Source organism: Galleria mellonella, unplaced genomic scaffold, assembly GCF_026898425.1.
Source record: "Galleria mellonella isolate WM207_F2 unplaced genomic scaffold, CSIRO_AGI_GalMel_v1 utg139, whole genome shotgun sequence".
NCBI lineage: Eukaryota > Metazoa > Arthropoda > Insecta > Lepidoptera > Pyralidae > Galleria > Galleria mellonella.
In genome coordinates, this window is record NW_026441995.1 from 8,135,960 (window position 1) to 8,154,642 (window position 18,683).

Sequence of the window (18,683 nt, forward strand, 5' to 3'; positions counted from 1 at the left end):
CTAAAATATATATATATATATATATATATATATATATATATATATATATATATATATATATATATATATATATATATATATATATTTTTTTATATTATATTATAATATAGAATCTCTTCAGGTTAATTAATAGACAAATGTGAGATCTGTTATTATGTTCACGCAATAATTTATAAATAATAACTATGGCAATCAATGTATGAATAAGATATAATATATGGTACAAAAAATGTAATGCGGAGACTAAATTTTTCTGAAAAAAAAAATATCGGCAATTATATTAACAAAAAAATTTAGTCATCATTGGTGCTTTATTGTATTTTATAAGATGTATAGTATTATAGGCAGTGGTGGACTACCAGTGATGGGAAGAAAGGGCACCCCAGGCCTCTGGTCCTAAGGGGGGCTACAAACGCTTACTACTTTTTCTTATCCGCAACCATATTATATGTATGTTTATTTAAGTTTAATTTAAATTTCACTTGTAATAATTTAACTAAATAAACATACGAATATACTTGTACCTACATACAAACGGTGAACTGAATAAAAAGCTCGTAAAATCACATCAACTTCTTAAACTGAAGGCTCTGATTCAGTTTTGCCGCCCCGGGTCCGGCCCGGGTGGGCTCAGTCCGCTACTGATTATAGGATATTTATGTATATCTGTTACATATTCTTTCATATTGTGATATATTAAATTCAATTTATTAAAACTTATTAATAGAATTAATTGTAAAAATTCTTGCCAGTAATTGTTCACATGTTTCTGTATAAAAAAAATAACGTCACGCTTATTTGATCTCGTGCTAATTACTACACCGATTACTTAATATTACTTATATGCACACTACTTAATAAAGGAAACCATTAATTATAATGGCACCAAATTGACGCAACAAAAATCTAGGTACTTGATTTGAATTATTTTGTTTAATTCCACTACCATTAGTATACGTACGACGGCTAACACTCGAAGATTGACTACTATTATTATTATCAAAAGTTCTACAACCTTCCATGTTAGCCACTAACATCCGACCTTCATTTAGTCCACGCACATTTTGCGACACGTGTTATCCGTTCGGCCGCCTAACTACATCTATAATAATTATGGCCAATCTTCGAGTGTATACAGTGATATGAACTTCGGCAAAATAACACCTAGTTCAGTAAAAAATCTAAGCATTTATAATTTTGTGGTAGTCTTATGATACATTTCTATTGCTACAATTACTTAAGTGCAAATAAGCTTTTGAACAGTATATCTTCAATCCGTTTGAGGTAACAATACTATCCAGCCGTTGGATAATTTATTATTTGATAACATGTATTGTAGAACAAAATGACAAATCGCTTCTTGTATCAGAGATAAATAAATATATATACTCTTTATTTTTTCCTCCAAAAGATTACAGTAAGAAACTTATTATAAATAAAAACAAGATAGCTTACAAGGAAAGATTGCATGACGAAACAATTGGCAACCTTATTGCTACGAATAAAAGTGATCTCTTCCAGACAATCTTTGGATGAAGAGGAGTAATTATAAACAATTTAATCAGAGGCACGATAAAATTCAGAATTCTATCGTCCCTCTAAAGTTCTAAACAAAGAACAAAAAACGCCCAGAATTATAAATTCTGTTTATTTTTAAATATATATAAAAATATAATACATGCAATAATTTTAATATGTGTATGTACATTAAACTTATTTATACTTGAATAAATACATACATACATAATATATAAATACATATACGAGTACATATACATAGTTACAAAAAAATCAATGTGCGTATGCTAATCAGACACAAATTACAAAGGTGACTTTCAACTTTTACAACTCCGTGCATATTGTATATTTCGTATGGAGACTATTCCATAATCGAACAGCATGCGCAGTAAATTATTTGTCATAAAAACTACTGAAATATACTGGTGTCTTCAGCTGGAGACTTCGAGCTGACCTCAGATTAAGTTGGTTGGTTCACTAAACAAAATTGGACACGAAATACTAGATGACACTGAAATCGAAACTTGTGGTTTTTGTTAATTATTTTCTAATTAAAGATAACTAGAGACAAAATTTCTAAGTTGGCGAATAGTTTTTAATATTATTCATGTGAAGTGCTATCTTTTCTCGAATGAATTATAACCCACGCGATTGCAATGTTTCTTGATAGTGTTTTTTTTTTTACAAAGTTGTAGAATACAAAAGAAGAAAGACCAACATTATGATAATTTGTTATTATATCGGTGAGAAATAAATAACAGTAGTATTATTAGTAGCTAATTTAGAAATGTTGCCTTTAATTACATAATGATCAACAAAAACCACAAGTTTAGAGTTTAACGCCATCTAGTATATCGTCTCCAATTTTATTTAATAACCAACCACCTTAAGTGAATTGATAGAATGGAAGGAGTCAAACAGCTCCTTCAGGTAGCGAAGAGAAGAAGGGTTAAAAAGGATATTATGGAGCAGTGAAAGTATTCCGGCGAAAAGGAATAGAAAGCCATTTGAACTTAACATGTAACTAGGAAGTGTGATCGTATTTTCTAAGACCGAAAATAAACGTAATAAAAACGTTTTGAAGACACTCAAGTTTGTTAAGCTGACTTGTACTGTTTGTATTGTGAAGCGACTTTTATAGATCATATCCTAGATTACTTTGCTCCAGTTTCTTGGTCCCACTGATTCTTTGCTTTAAGACTAAAGTTATATGCTGGGAATAAATAATATACCTACATTGAAAAAGGATAAATTTTTATTATTTTTTAATATTCTCTGTAAATATCATATATCAATTACGAGTATATACTGAAACTATTAATAAATTTCTAATGTATTGGACAAGCTGAATATTAAAATCTTCAGTATGGCAACAACCAATTGACTACCTTCTGGTAGTACAGTAGAATGCATATTTTCTTTTAAAATACTCACTGCTAGGATTAATATTGTCATTATACAGATACAAGACGGTGTCAGCCAGTATTCTTCACTTCATAAAAATACAAAATAAATTATTTCTAAGAAATAAGATGCAGTAGATTCATAAAAATGACGATTTAAAAGTGTTTGTAAACAAGTATATTTGAATAAAGATGATTTGAATTTAAATGAAACTGGTAAGCTTGTGCAATGATTGCCAAAACAACTATATATTAATGGGAAATTAACAAAACATTATTATTATTTTTTTAAATTTTTTATAAAAGTACGTTGGATGAGAATGAGTTCATATAAATTGGGAATTTGGTTTGAAATAATAAATATATGTGAATGTAACTCGTCTAGGGTACCACGATGTTAAGATGAATTATTATACTATTTGTTAGCCATACCATTAGATAGCCAATGCGACTCTTGGAATAAATTTATACTTGACCTTTTATCCATAAAATGATACAGATAAAACGCAAAGATTTAGTACCTATATGACATTAACCCTTGATGTCTACATTTACATATACTTGTTTAGGTACTTATTTATTAGTAATAAACGTAGTACAAAAATATATTAAAATTTTTACAAACGTATTTAATTAGCTCTTGTATTTTATATAGATTTACTATTTGTTATGTTCTTACAGTATTTTTTGTTTGCTTTACTTACGGAACACAAGTGTGATATCGTGTGATCTAGATATGTATTCTATAAACATTGCCATTAGATGGTATTAATTTTGTATTATTTCTTACATTTATGTACTTCATTATGATAGCTGTACTTTATCGATCTGTTTATTAATCAATAATCAATGAATACGTATATTGACGTCGATAAAAATGGTCAAAATGAATTATTTGTACTATAGCTTTTTTAAAATATCTATTATCACGTACTACTTAATATTATTTATACAAGCATTACGTGTGTACGTTACTACTATGTAGTTTTTTTTTTAATAAATGAATACTTATTTTAACATGTATTATTTCTTTATGAATTGCCTTACTCCCTAATTACATTTGTGTATCATGAAAAAAATATGCCAATATGTCGACCGTTTTAGACCATAAATAAAATAACTGAATCATGCCTGCCCTAAGATGAAAGCAGACCAAAGAAAAATGACTGAACATGGTCTCCCTGGGAAATATTAATTAGAAAGGCCAATGGATATATCACTAATACGGGGGAATATTTTCAATTATATAAATCCAATTCGCTTTAAAATTTATTTCATATTACATGTATTAACGATCCACTTTAACTTCGCACGTCCACATAAGTACATGATTTTTTTTTTAATTTTACCCATTACAAATAAAAAATTAAATATTTTGTATATATAATAAGTCTAAGAATAAGTATTATGTAGCTTAGATATCTAATACAAGAAAAAAAGAAATACAATCGACAATAAAATCCCTATACCTACTTGTAATAAATAAACTACCTACTACTTTATCTTTACTTGTAATAAATATACTTATGTAATAAATATATTAAGTATAGGTAACTTATATTTATTACCTCACTTTATATCAAATTTTATGACTATTAAATATGATTTGGATTTTATTCCAATTATATGTGCGTTTTTTCTTTATATATTTGTCTAAGCATCAGAACTATGTTTATTTATTTATATTATCAACTGGCTGAACTTTACAGTCTTAATACGCCCACCCAGGAAAGCATCAGTACAAAAGCACATATGTATGACTAAAAAGAATAATATTAATAAGATTTAACTCACATAACAATAATAGAAATAACATTAGATCTTAAATCTCTGAACACAAACACTCTGTGATCATCCGACAAAACTCTAGCAAGTTGGAGCTAAACATGTGTAACTGCGGATATCGGCTCAAAACCATTAAGTAGTTTCAATGCAAGATATGAGAGGTGGCGAACCGTATTGCACTCCTAGAATGTATATAGCACCAGATACAGGCACTTATTAACGGGTTAGTAGTTATATCAATATCTATAATTTGTATTAACTATAAAAATATAAAACTATAGATAAAATTATAATGACAGGTGAATAACATTATAGATATTAAGTGACTTTATACATTAATAATTATAACTTTAACGGAAAAACTAATTGTTTTGAGATTTATATTTTTTCTCTCATTTCAACGTACTTATTTATTATTTATATTTTAGAGCAATAAAATACAGAGTTTAGTATTTTAACATCTTCGATTATTATACTAAGTACAGTTTATTTCAATAGGACTTAATGAAAATACAATGACCAAGTTTTGTTAAAATTATTACAGAAACTGTCTAAATGAAATTCGAAACAAGTCGACACATTCAATAAATTAATAGTTTTTTTTACTACTACTACTTATTGAACATCAGCAGACTGTCTTATAGTCGGATTAATGATTTGTTTATTTACATTATCATTAAGTTCTATGAAAACTGACCTTCATTTAAGTCTTACAAAAATACGAACTATCTACTAAAATGAATAATACTCTAAAGTATGTGTATTTAACTTAAATCATAGATACAAATAATTAATGTAACTTAAACCGTAATTACAAATATATAAGCGCGTTCTTGTTGTATGTAGAAATAAAATAATAATTCGTTCGGAAATGTTTAATACTTTGACCACATTACAAAAGATTTGGCATTAATATAAATATCTACCTATATTTGTGATCGAAACTTAGCATTACATAAAAACTTCCGCTTAATTACCATATAATTATAAGTTTTAAGTCTTAAATGAAACTTAACGTGAATACAAATACACATTTTTTATGATTTATATACATACTTATAATTTATACTTCCATACAAATGCATGTTATAATTGAGAAACTTGTAACTGTGGATTTTCTGAATTTTCAGCATTCTGGTACTTAGTAAACTGTAAGAATATCTGTTCGAGGGTCGTTTGCGAGATGCTGTAATCTTCAATGTTCAATTCTCTTTTGGCGTTCTCTATTATTCCGAACATTCTGGACCAAGCTAAACTAGAATCTGGCAAGTAATATGTCAACAGACCTTGATATTCCTCCCTAAAATAACACAAAAAAAAATCAATCCCTAGCAAGAAAAACTAAGAATATATAGCATAACAGTCTTCGTCTTATGGGTTCTGATCAATAGGAAAAAAAGTCTAAGTGAAAAAGTACTATAAAATAAAATACCAAAAATATCCTGTAGATTCTAATGAATAAAAACATACATAATTGAAATAAAAATTTACAATTTAAACTGAATATAGAAGAGATGAGACAAAAATCTGTAATTTATACTTACATCAATTTGGGATTTTTGAAGTTAGAGTTCACAAATTGTTTTAAAGTGTCCACAGCTATTCTCCTTACTGAGAGGTCTACGGAATCATCGATCTTAAGTTTAATTATTAAAGTGAATCCTACAAAAAAATAATTGTAATAATTAAAAAAATATATTCACATCATAGCCACCACATATTCACCTATATATGAAATAAATGGATAGTAATTAGCTACGGACCTTCGGAAAACTTATTCTTGAGATGCTGCGGCGTGCCTATGCAGCGGAAACCGCCGTTGACCATAATGGTAAGCCGCGAGCAAAGCGCCTCGCACTCCTCCATGCTGTGCGAGGTGAGCACCACGCCGCGCCCGCTGTTCATCGCGGCCCGCAACGCACGCCAAACCTGCACACACACACGCACATACCACGCCCACGTTAATCACACGCGTCACATCATTAGGTACTACCACTAGGTACTCGTAAATGTAATGCAAACTATAGTCACCTGTCGCTTGGCAGCCGGGTCCACTCCCGTCGTAGGCTCGTCCACGAACACGAGCCGCGTGCGCCCCATCAGCGCTATCGCTGTGCTTAACTTGCGTTTATTGCCGCCCGAGTACTGGCGCACCTGCACAAGTGGACGGCAAATGTAACAGTAATAATTAACTTACAAAATAGTATTAGAAAGTAGTGGGAGGATGCGAAAAAAGACGTGAATTATTTTATAGAACGGACCTACAGCTCTAACTCTTTACAGACAAATTACATTATTATCAATACGTACTTAAGTTGTTTTATGTGTAATTTATGTTAAGTGTGTCTATGCGTACATGAACTTATTATTCAAAAATTTATTTCTATTTTATCATTATACAAAATGAAATCGAAGTCGTTAACCGTACATAAAACTAAGAATCTACACATCCTGTCAAATGTAGTTAAGATAGAAATTCTCGAGAAAGAAACATGAGCATCGCAACCTAACTTAGAGTATTGATATAAGATGCTCAAAATGTCGAATGGTCCTACAATGAATATGATCTCTGTAACATTTAAATATTTACCTTTTTGTCCAAATGCTTGGTGAAACCGAGTGCATTAGCGAGTATAAGTATCTTGGCAGAGGTGTTCTCTGGTCTGAGTCCACGCAGCAATGAGAACACATATAGAGTCTCGCGACCCGTCAGATCGTCAAACACAGCATCGAACTGCGGACAGTAGCCTGCAAACAACAAGAATTCCACAACAATGTTCACTTAATTTACTACTGCACTTAGTTACTAAATTAATAAAACTAAACTACTTATTAAACTTGTAGAAACATTTTCAACAAGAAATTACAACAAAAGTCCAAGAATACGAGTGCTTAGCACGAATTTTACGAACAGCCAACGCTACTCCTCAACTAGCACAATGTTACTACGTCTACGACTTATAAAAAGTCATTTTCGTCAAGTCTCGGACATTATTATACTACCTTTATTATTGTATTGTATTGGTTCTGGTCGACGCTGTACATGGTTCTTCTAAATTTCGTTATAGTACACAGTTACACTCATGAATTAATCATGAGTGTAACTACTCATACCTGGGGGAGAAGGAATTGCTAGGTCGACCTCCTCGTGGTTTCCCCTGGAAACTATCGTGATTGGTTTATTATTAGATTCGTCACGGTGGGCTAACTGATCTGCTTCATCCTCACCTATCATCTCTCACAGGTGCCCCGCCAGTGTATATCGATAGCGCAAGCGGGGTTACCATTCCATTATCATTTATTAAAAAAAACTACTCGTACCTAATGACGTCGTTATTATTTATTTATTAAATATCAATTTTAAAATTTCAACTCACCTATATTTTTGTACACGCTTGTGATATCCTTTTTTACGGAATGTCCACCAACAAACGCATCTCCGCTTGAGATGATTTCATCTCCCATTAGCATTTTGAAGGTCGTTGTTTTTCCAGCCCCATTCACACCCAGTAATCCAAAACATTCTGATTCACTCACAGCTACAAATAAATATGTAATAAAACCGAATGAAAATGTATGAAAACGAATAATTGACCTCAACTAACAAGTTAAAAATCTAACGTTTCTATTTTTACTAATTTCATTTAGAGAATATTTCTGTAATAATTTCTACAAAACTTTCCTTATGTTCTGATGAAACAGATTATATTTAACCTATATACGTACAAATTTAAATAGAAAAATGCATATTTTACACTTTAATTTTTTTTAGATAAACACTTTTGTTAGATGTATCAGTTAGTACCTAAGTCAATGCACAACCTACTAAAAATATACTTACCTACTAAAAATATATATAATATAAATATACTAAAGGCATTGGGCGCAATATAGTATGATTTTATCATTATACTTATGATGTTAAAGGGGATTAAAATATATGCAATTGTATGGAAACGTTTTTAATTTTCAGCAACGATTTTGACATGAAAATTTTAAGGCGTTAATATTACATTCCACACAAACAGACTTACGGATTTCTCTGGTCAGAAGATAAAAATATTAATATAAAAAATAAACATGTTATAAAAATAATAACTTCTTGAATGAAAATTATTACAAGTTCATTGGTATACTTACTGAAGGAGACCTGATTGACGGCGAGATGCTTGCCATAATACTTAGTGAGCTCGCTCGCCACCAAACTGTGCGTTCCAATATCAGTTCCCTTCACATGTTTCACGTGACGTACCTCATCCGCAACGTCATCGTCTAATGTACTCATATTTATCGGCGGAGCTCTTTTTGTAAATGTAAATATCTGTAGTTAACATTACCAATTCTTTATTAAATCAATCAATTCAGAATATTCATAATATCCAAAGAAATTATACATTTATTTAGGACTATATATAAAAATACGTCATTTTTAAGTATTTTAGCGTCACTGTTTGTCACTGGAATTATTATAGAATGACTTCTTTGTAGGGTCAACTCTATAAAGTCATTGTTAAGTAAAGATATTCGTGTACTGGATTGCATTTGTTTGTTTGTTATATTTGTTACATCTAAAAAAAATTCATTTCACACACAGAAAGGTAAACTAGGCGTTCCATTGATTCTACCTACTCTAATGGGAGACAGGCGTAATAGATATGTATATATGTAGAAATTCATTACTGTTTCTGTAATATTAAATTTAAATTTAATTTAATATTAAATTTAAATATAGTATAACGAAGTAATAAAAACAACAGAAATTATTCAAGTTAGCTAAACCCGCAGTAGGTAAGATAGATACTTCAATAGTTACTCCATATTTTATAATTTTTTCAATAACTACTTCTATACTAATGACAATAAATGTTTATAATAAATTATAAATATGCCATTATCGTCCTTCGTCAGTAATCCTTTGAAGTACAAGCTTCCAAAATGTCCTATGTAATAAATAAATAGAATAAATTATTTTGATTTCTTTGTTTTACTTGTTATAAAATTTTTATAATACCTTTTGCAAAAGGCGGTATTCGATAATCATAAGTAAGATCCAGAATACGACACCAGAAATTAACAAGGCTACTATGTATCGAAGAACACCAGGCTCTTCCCAATCGAAATAAGGATTTTCACTAACTGAAATCAAAAATTAAATCATTACTTAATGTTTGCAAATAAATAATTATATTTAACTATTTCTAACATTATACATTAGGGCAGTTTTCCTAATACAATTTACAATATAACCATAATACGTTTTAAATCAAATTATACAGAACACACAAAATACATTGTACTCGTACTTAGCTAAAAATATATCATTACCACAGCACATAAAGATTTAAACGGGATTCAAATACTTATGTTTATTAAACATAAAAGAAAATCAAAGTTGCAAAAAATTGATACTACAACAGAATAAAATTAATTTAATTAATGATTAAAATATTAAAATAATTTCTTTCCTCAATATCATCTTACTAAATGCATACATGATAAATTATACTTATTTGCTTTTTTCATGATAAGCTTTGCTCTCAAGTTAGGATACTCTTTACTGTTTTTTTTTTCAAAAGATTGCAGTGGTAAACTTATTATTAAAATACAAACAATTACAATAAATTATATTGAAAAAATAATGGGCGGCCTTATCGCTAAAAACGATCTCTTTCACTTGATCTTTGGATGGAGAAGAGTAATTATAAATAGTTTGATCGGAAGCACGAAACTCTGTTCGTTTTAACTTCTAATCTTCCAAAACGGTTCAACCATTTTGTAACCATTTTACATGGCATTTTCATAAATAAAAATATAAAAAGTAATAGATGCCTACTTAAATGAATATATCCTTACTAATATTACAATTGTGAAAGTAAGTGTGTTTTTTTTACCATTACGCACTTTAATAGCTGAACTAGTCGTCATGAAATTTGGCATGCATGTACTATTCGGGATGAAGAAGAACATAGGCCATCGGTCATTCAATATATCCTAATTACGCAGACAATTGGGGGAAAGGGATTGTTAGTAATGCAGTCCCATTGCTAGCAATATACCCTATCAGGTCGACATCCACATGGTTCCCCCTAGAAATCATCGTGCTGAATTCCAGGTGTATTCATCACGGTGAGCTAACTGACCTTTTATCCTTACCTATCCTCCCTCACTGGTGTCCCGCCAGCGTATACAGTTAGCGCAGACGGGGCTACCATTCCATTATCATTCATTGACAAAAAAAACATGCACACAAAGTCGTAAATAAAGGCTAATTTAAAATAAATACTAACTACAACAAGCGGTTACGTTTCGATTACAGAGGTATTGCATGTCGCATTCCTCCGTCGATACCGACAACAGATACCCACAGTTTTCTAGGCAAAAATGTTCTGTTACGGAAACTGTTGTAAACCATCTGTAATTAAATATATTTCATATTAAATATTTAAACAAACTTATAGATAAATCATAATTTATGGATCTTGATAACTAAATTACTTACATTATATTATCTTGAAAAGATTGCAATAATAATCTGATTGTGCATTGATATTATAATATGCTAAATTTGCTTGTAACTACATGGCATTTGCACATGACAGATATTTAAGGAAAATTAATATAAACGGCCTTAATGAGAATAATATAAATAGAAACTACAGCAATAATTCTTAAAAATTTTGTCTGTCTATCTGTGCGTTTGTTCCGGCATCACGGAAAAACTACTGCACCAAATTCAATGCGGTTATCGCAACTGTGAACTGTATTCCTAAAAATCTAACTTAAATTCTGGTATAGTTTTTTCTTTACTCAAACTGGTCTTATTGATTGGTTTTCCTACTTCTGAAAGCCACGTGTAAGATGTAGCGGGCGTACAATAGTACGTACGTTCGTACGTAGTTAGTTGATAGTATAAAGGTAAATTTAGAATTCCTAAATGCAGTTGGATACTATTGTAAATAAAATATTTCATTTATCTAACTAAAATATAAATTTTTAGTTTGCACTATGCATGTTTTGAGTTAAAATCAATTTTTATCTATCTGTCTGAAAATATGTATTTTCATTAGAACATGTTTTCGTATCGTCCTAATATTAAAATTCACTGTTAAATAGAGTTCTAGGTAACAAACTTTCAAGAAACTTCAGTCACTTACCGAAGTGCTGTGACGAAAGAGTATAGAGGGAAAATTTGCAATATGGCATCCATAATATCTGCTACATGTTCTGTATCTAATATTGGATTATACAATGCTTCCACAATTTGAGAACCTATAATACCTGAAAAACAATTAATTAGACATAAACTTTCGATCCAGTTTTCTCATACTATTCCATCAATACTGTATTCCATCAGTAAATTCCAATCGATAGATCTTATTTCTAGAACATCTATCTATTAAATCATCATCATCATATCAGCCGTTAACTCTCCACTACTGAATGTATTTACTTATTGGGGGTTTTGCCAATAAATGGTACGCTTAGTAGGTGAATCGGCAACCGCAGTTAGGCTTTGGTGGAACATTAAATTGGTCGCCTTAGTAGCCGCTAACGACACCTACGAGAAAGGAATGGGTAGCTCATTCTATGCCAGAACCACATGGCAATTTACTAAATATTAACATTTAATTAAATTTAAAGTTTATTAAAAATAAATCAACAACAATATATGTATTTTGAGATATCAATGATATTGTTCATATCATTCATATATCATTTTCTACAGGCCATCAACTCATTTGTCATTTTAAATTATGTAAAAAAATTAACAATTAATCGTCATAATCATTTTAACCATCATCAAACCGTTTCACATTATAATTTGCCTTTGAAACGCAATATTCCAATTTCGTCCAATGACGGGCAGATAGATAAAGTTGAACCATACAGTTTCACTTGTAACATTTCAGATTGGAACGTTAAAAATGTATAATATATGAATGAATATACTTACCAAATAGTACATTAATAAAGTACATGACAACAAAGCCTATCGCCGGTCCGTTGAATAAGAACGAAAACAAGTAGTGGAGCGGCAGTGCAGCAGCACCGTATATCATGATGCACAAATACATGCGACCTGTAAATAAAATAAAATAACCGTACAATTATTTTGTAGAAACTGATATAATTGGTAGGTTTCATTATATGTTTTTTACCAGAGGAAGACTATTTACAAATATCGTCTACATGGGTAGTCGTGTTTTAGCCGTTAAGCAGCTGTTCTTGCATTGCTGTGTTTTCATTTAAAGGGTTGGGATACCGTAGTGAAATTAGAGGGTACACGAAATAGCGACACATGGCATGGCATCATAGTATATCCTGTGATACCCATGGTGCTGATTATGTCTATAGGCAACGGTTATTACATTCCTTCAGGTGGACCGTAATATTTTAAGTACCATAATTAAAAATAAAAAAAATAAAATTGTTACCTAGTTCAGAAAAACTGGAGAGCCCAATGACACGGAAGGCAGCACATGGTATAACGATCGTAATAGAAATGAGAAGAAACCAAGCCCAATCTAAGACAGCAGCACTGCCCCACATCACTATTGGCTGAATTCCAGCTGCTTTTTGTAGGAGCTTAGCACGAGAGACACGTTCCTGAAATTTATTTATTTTTTTATTTCACAATAAAATTTGTACAAATGGCTACCTTCATGTCATATGGCATTCTCTACTATCTAACCATTCGGTAAAACAGAAAACTTTTGAGGCCTGTGGTGACAAAAAGTATTGCATAAAAATAACCCTATTAATATAACTTGGCATAATAATAGATAGTACCAACCAATATTATAAATATATATAAAATACATATATTTATGTATGTAATATAACATGTCTCTCTCTGTTATGTTTAAATCATTATACAGAATAGTTGAAATAATTAATAAATTATAAATGATATAAATTAAATCAATATTGAATAAAAGTAAAATTGTTATATAGCTATTTACTAATACGATTTTACATCTTGAAATTCCAAAATATTATTAGACATAGTTATATGAAAATAAATCGTTTTGTATGATATACTTATATATTTGATGTCCATATTGTTTACATCTACGTCAGCCAAATAACTTATAAGTATGTTCCTATTACCTATACAATCACAAATAACAATACCAACCTTGATATAAAACATAATAAAAACAGCAGTGACTATTCCCAAACTATTTCCAATCGAAAACGATAGTTGGAAAGACAAAAATTCTACCATTGCTTGCATATCACTCTGAAACAACATATTATTCGCGATTAAAAAATAAACATATAAAAATATTTTAAATTATTTACCAAATACGTAAATTTCCATAAATATACTTAAGTGTATGAAATTGGATCATAATGACTTTAACATATTTTATTTATTATCATGTATTACATATACATACACACTAAAGGACATTTTATACACGCATACTGAAGAAACGATTATATAATATATATGATATAGCTACATATAATATATTTTGCTCTCCTGTTATCATAATGCAACTCTTACAATATGGTATAGAAGGCCAATCGTAAAAGCGTCCAATAGCGTTCTCACAGACGAAGTTAAGTTAACAAGACATCCCCGTTATCGCATATAGCATCAAAGATTCGTATATGCATAACTTACACACATATATCCAAAAAAAATTACCGTCATTTCTTCAGTAATTGAATATAATAGTTTCTTTTTTCAAACGAAGTTATAGCAATTAAATGTTACTGTATTTGATTCTGTAAATAAAATGTCAATGAAACGTATAAAAAATGTACTATATTTTGTTGTATAAAAAAATATAACTTTGCTTTAACGGTGTCAAGTGTAAACCCAATTTTTGTATGTTGATACTTTCATTTATTCAAAATACTTTTTAAATTAAGCAATTGAGTATAATCAGTTTTCTTGTTTAAATAACGGTACTTGGTAATTTTATAATCATTAGGTTCGCAGCCCTAAAATATCTAATGAAAGATGCCCTTTTAAAGTCGCAGATGTCACCATTACCTGGTTTACAATAAAACTTACTTGATCTCTATAAGTAGCTTCAAGAGGATGGTTCATGACATTAATCTCAGCAGCTGGTTGAAAGGCTTTCAGTAGCGCATTGTGGAGCATCGCTAGTGAACTGGGCAAGTCATGGTACGCGAAGTTGCTGAACCACGCAGTTGCTGATTCGTCGTTGAATGTAGCGCCGCTCAACAGGCTGTGTCTGAGATGTGCTGTACCACCGGTCACGTTCGCCTTAATTGTCGAAAATAATATTGTTAGTGCCTGCTTATTCAACTCAAAAGTAACATAAATTCTATATTTCAATATAAAATTTATTCAATTTAGGTCGAGTATTCGAGCAAGAGCAACAAACATTAATTATGAACATATTTTGAATTTACAGTATAAACAGCATTTATTTCAAAATCGTATGGCTTATAGATACTATTAAAGGTTTTAGTTTATGTATAACTATCCAAATTAACTAAATGAAACATATTTTTTGAGTTGCCTTATAATTAGGTATGATTGCTATGTTAAAATATAGCAATCATACCTAATTATATTATATTGATAGTATTTCCCTCAAATTCACTTAGCGTTAATGATTAGATATATAAAATGTTCTCTTGTAGGAAACTAACCTACTATGTACAAATAATTTTGCCACTATGTACCTACCTAACTACTTTAAAAATTTCTTAATAAATATTTTTACGAGTACAATTCTTAACTTGAATATAGGATTAACGTTTTAGGATTTTTACATCCTAAACATTCAGAAATATTGAAAATTGTCTGTTGGGACAAATAATGCAATATTGTCAACCTTCGTCAAGAACATTTTATGTGTATCATAGATTAAAAACTGGGATACAAATATCTATGTACCTAATAATTAAGAAAATTGCTTACCCTTTCTAAATAGTAGTCATCGACTAGCTGCTGGTCAACAACCGTGAGATTCATATTATCTCTGTCTAATAATCTATACATTTGCTCATAAGCAGCTTTTGCCAATGCGCCTCGAGATGTCGAATTTGTGCCGTTGAAACTTAGAAGGCTTTCCGTGCTAGCATATCTAAAATAAAATACATAAGACAGTATTATATACTCACGTTTAACTATATACTATTGCCTCAAGTTTAGAACTTAATTAGGTAAAAATATTGTCGTGAAAATATTATTTTAGAATTTTTTTAAACTTAGGTAAACTATTTTAAAAAAGAACTCAAAATATACTTAATTTATGGCCGTATTTTCGACAGGTTGTGTGTTAAAAATTAATTAATAAAACAGATAGATTCAGTACTTTATAACTCAACAATCACTCTTTGAAATCTTTAATTGGATGTAGGTATTATTTATTTGTCTAAAATAAGAAAAATGTAAACGCCATATTATGATTATTAGTTTAGTTACTTGCACTGTCCATGGATATCTTGGCTCAACAAAGAGTAAGTAGTATTAACATGAAATTTTTGGAGATTTTATTACGACCAGACTAAAATATTTATCATCATGTACAGCTGTTAACTGTCCACTACTGAACATAGGCCTCCCCTTGGGGGGTTTATCCAGTAGTTGCCACACTTGGCATGCGGGTTGGCAACCGCAGTTAGGCTTAGGTGATATTTTAAGAGGGACGCTGCTGCCCATTCTCCAACCACTATGTCCTCTTAGTCGCTTCTTAAAACACCCACGGTAAAGGTAGGAGCGGCTCGTTATATACCACGACCACACGACATAAATAATTTATTAGCTCTTTATACCTAAATATAATTATCACTTCATTACATAGTATAAAACAAAGTCGCTTCCCGTCTGTCTGTCCCTATGTATGCTTTGATCTTTAAAACTACACAACGTATTTTGATGCAGTTTTTTTAGTAGATAGAGTGATTTAAGAGGAAGGTATATGTATAAGGTTTACATAGTAGAAAAACACTGATAGTTTTAGAGGTTTCTAATGTGACGTAATGTAATATACATGGGACGGGAAGCTAGTATACGTATAATTATATATACTTACCCCTCAGTAAACGTGAGCGGCCGGGATTGTATATTGCCTTGCAGTGACATTATGTATTCTAGTATACTAAGCGCCGCTACTATTTGAATCAATGGAACTAGCAATTGTAGTATTATTATACTCCATGATCGTATTTTAGTGAGCCAGAGCTTTATCCAAACGGCCGTAACATGCTGCCACAGCAACCGGCAGCCCGTCGAAACTTGCTCATCATTAGCAACTAATGAAATAATTGATTAACTATAGAGATATCGTACGAGTATAATTCTTATGAAATCTAAAGTCTTCAAAATTCCATCTACCTTTCGGTAAATAAAAAAAAATTATTAAAGCAAAGTCTAATATTCTACTGTTGAAGTTGCTCTTTGTAGTTAAGTGCATCTACTAAAATACTTGTGGTACATTTATCAGGTTCATATTAATTTATGTGAATGTCTTCTTCAGTTCATGGCGTTATAAAAAGTATTAGTATAAGCATCTATTTATTTTAAAAACAGTAACTTAAAAAATCCTCGTTCTTAACGTTACCTCGTTAACAGTACCAATGTTAAAATACTTACATTGATCAATAGACAATGTGTCTGAATCTTTTGTGTTTCCATTAATGGTACTGGCGATTGTCTCAGTTTCCTCAGATACAGAATTTCCTAGTTCTGCATCTGAGCCGACTCTGCAATAATAATTACTTTATTAAATTTTTGTTCAAACTGTTGAAATCATGTATGTACTTGGCACATTATTTGCATTTAGATGACTTCTGATAATTTATAATATGATAAGTGCCTAGTTATTTAAATTATATTCACTATTTGTACTTTAATAGTATTACTTATACTGTAGGTACTATTAATAAGCCGTAAAAGATACTTACGATAAAAAAACATCTTCTAAAGTGGTTGCGACCAAGCCATAGTTTTTAAATTTTATCTTGTCTATATTGCTTTCCAAATCGTTCAGCATATTTTCGAATTTATGTGAATTTTCATTTGATAAACTATATGTTACCTCAGTGCCTAAAATAATAAAAATAATGTCCTATAAACAATAATTAATATAATCTAGATTTTTATACACTATCCCGATAGGGAAAAACAATCACGTCTAAATTATGTTTGGTTTTATATATAAAAGTTGAAACAACAAAAATTTAAAGATTGCATTTTTTAATTAAAAAGAAAGTAACATAAATTTTATTTAAAAATAGATTACGTCAACAAATTAGTGGCGATAGGTCATCTACATAAACAAATACTACTGGAATTAACCGAAAATATAGAAATGAAAGATTTTCTAGTGGCAACCCCTTATCAGTAGGTAGGTACATATAGACAAAAACAATGCATAGGTGTATTTATTTAATAATTACATTGGCTGCCACAAATTCCGTATACAAATAGGCATCTATGAAATACAAACATACCGCGATCTTCTTTAACTTCAGTGCTTGGAATATATTTATTGAGCAGTGCAGTACACTCGTCATATCTAAAACCTTCGCCTTTCACTACAACCAGAGTGTATCCAACACCATAATGTTTCTTTAGAAAATACGGAGAGCCGACACACTGCAACTGTCCGTGGGCCATAATCGCCACACGATCGCCCAGGATGTCCGCTTCGTCCATGAAGTGTGTCGTTAAAATTATAGATCGACCTTAAAAAGGATATTTTAAATTAAAAATTCAATAAATCCATTTCATAATTCAACGTGAATTTATACATTATCTAATAAATAATATGTATAAATTACAGTCGGTTATAATGAAATTATTATAAAATATTTTTTAATGATAATATAATATAACATGTATGGAAATCTTGCTCTCACCACAACGATAAAAGTTTACAAATACCACTGACTACCCCAATATGGATTGTATCCGTTAGCACTATTTAGTACTAATATCTGATATGTATGTATATACATAATACTAGATATATCCCGCAGCAA

The 18,683-nt window shown here is 30.4% G+C and overlaps 1 protein-coding gene across 1 annotated transcript in view; it reads right to left on the bottom strand.

Annotated features, from left to right (window-relative positions):
• Positions 1-2,755: 2,755 nt before the first annotated feature.
• Positions 2,756-18,683, bottom strand: part of LOC113511182 (phospholipid-transporting ATPase ABCA3-like) — a 28,997-nt gene continuing 13,069 nt past the window's right edge. Inside the window, exons 14-32 of the mRNA XM_052903317.1 lie at positions 18,153-18,386; positions 17,604-17,745; positions 17,293-17,402; positions 16,733-16,952; positions 15,616-15,781; positions 14,737-14,952; positions 13,846-13,950; positions 13,142-13,313; positions 12,661-12,786; positions 11,861-11,984; positions 10,994-11,118; positions 9,718-9,842; positions 8,847-9,027; positions 8,084-8,245; positions 7,297-7,454; positions 6,738-6,860; positions 6,470-6,635; positions 6,251-6,368; positions 2,756-6,006 (exon numbers count right to left, since the gene is read on the bottom strand). Of these exons, the coding sequence (XP_052759277.1) occupies positions 5,793-6,006; positions 6,251-6,368; positions 6,470-6,635; positions 6,738-6,860; positions 7,297-7,454; positions 8,084-8,245; positions 8,847-9,027; positions 9,718-9,842; positions 10,994-11,118; positions 11,861-11,984; positions 12,661-12,786; positions 13,142-13,313; positions 13,846-13,950; positions 14,737-14,952; positions 15,616-15,781; positions 16,733-16,952; positions 17,293-17,402; positions 17,604-17,745; positions 18,153-18,386 (2,987 nt within the window). The 3' untranslated portion in view covers positions 2,756-5,792. The remainder of the gene's footprint in view (positions 6,007-6,250; positions 6,369-6,469; positions 6,636-6,737; positions 6,861-7,296; positions 7,455-8,083; positions 8,246-8,846; positions 9,028-9,717; positions 9,843-10,993; positions 11,119-11,860; positions 11,985-12,660; positions 12,787-13,141; positions 13,314-13,845; positions 13,951-14,736; positions 14,953-15,615; positions 15,782-16,732; positions 16,953-17,292; positions 17,403-17,603; positions 17,746-18,152; positions 18,387-18,683) is intronic.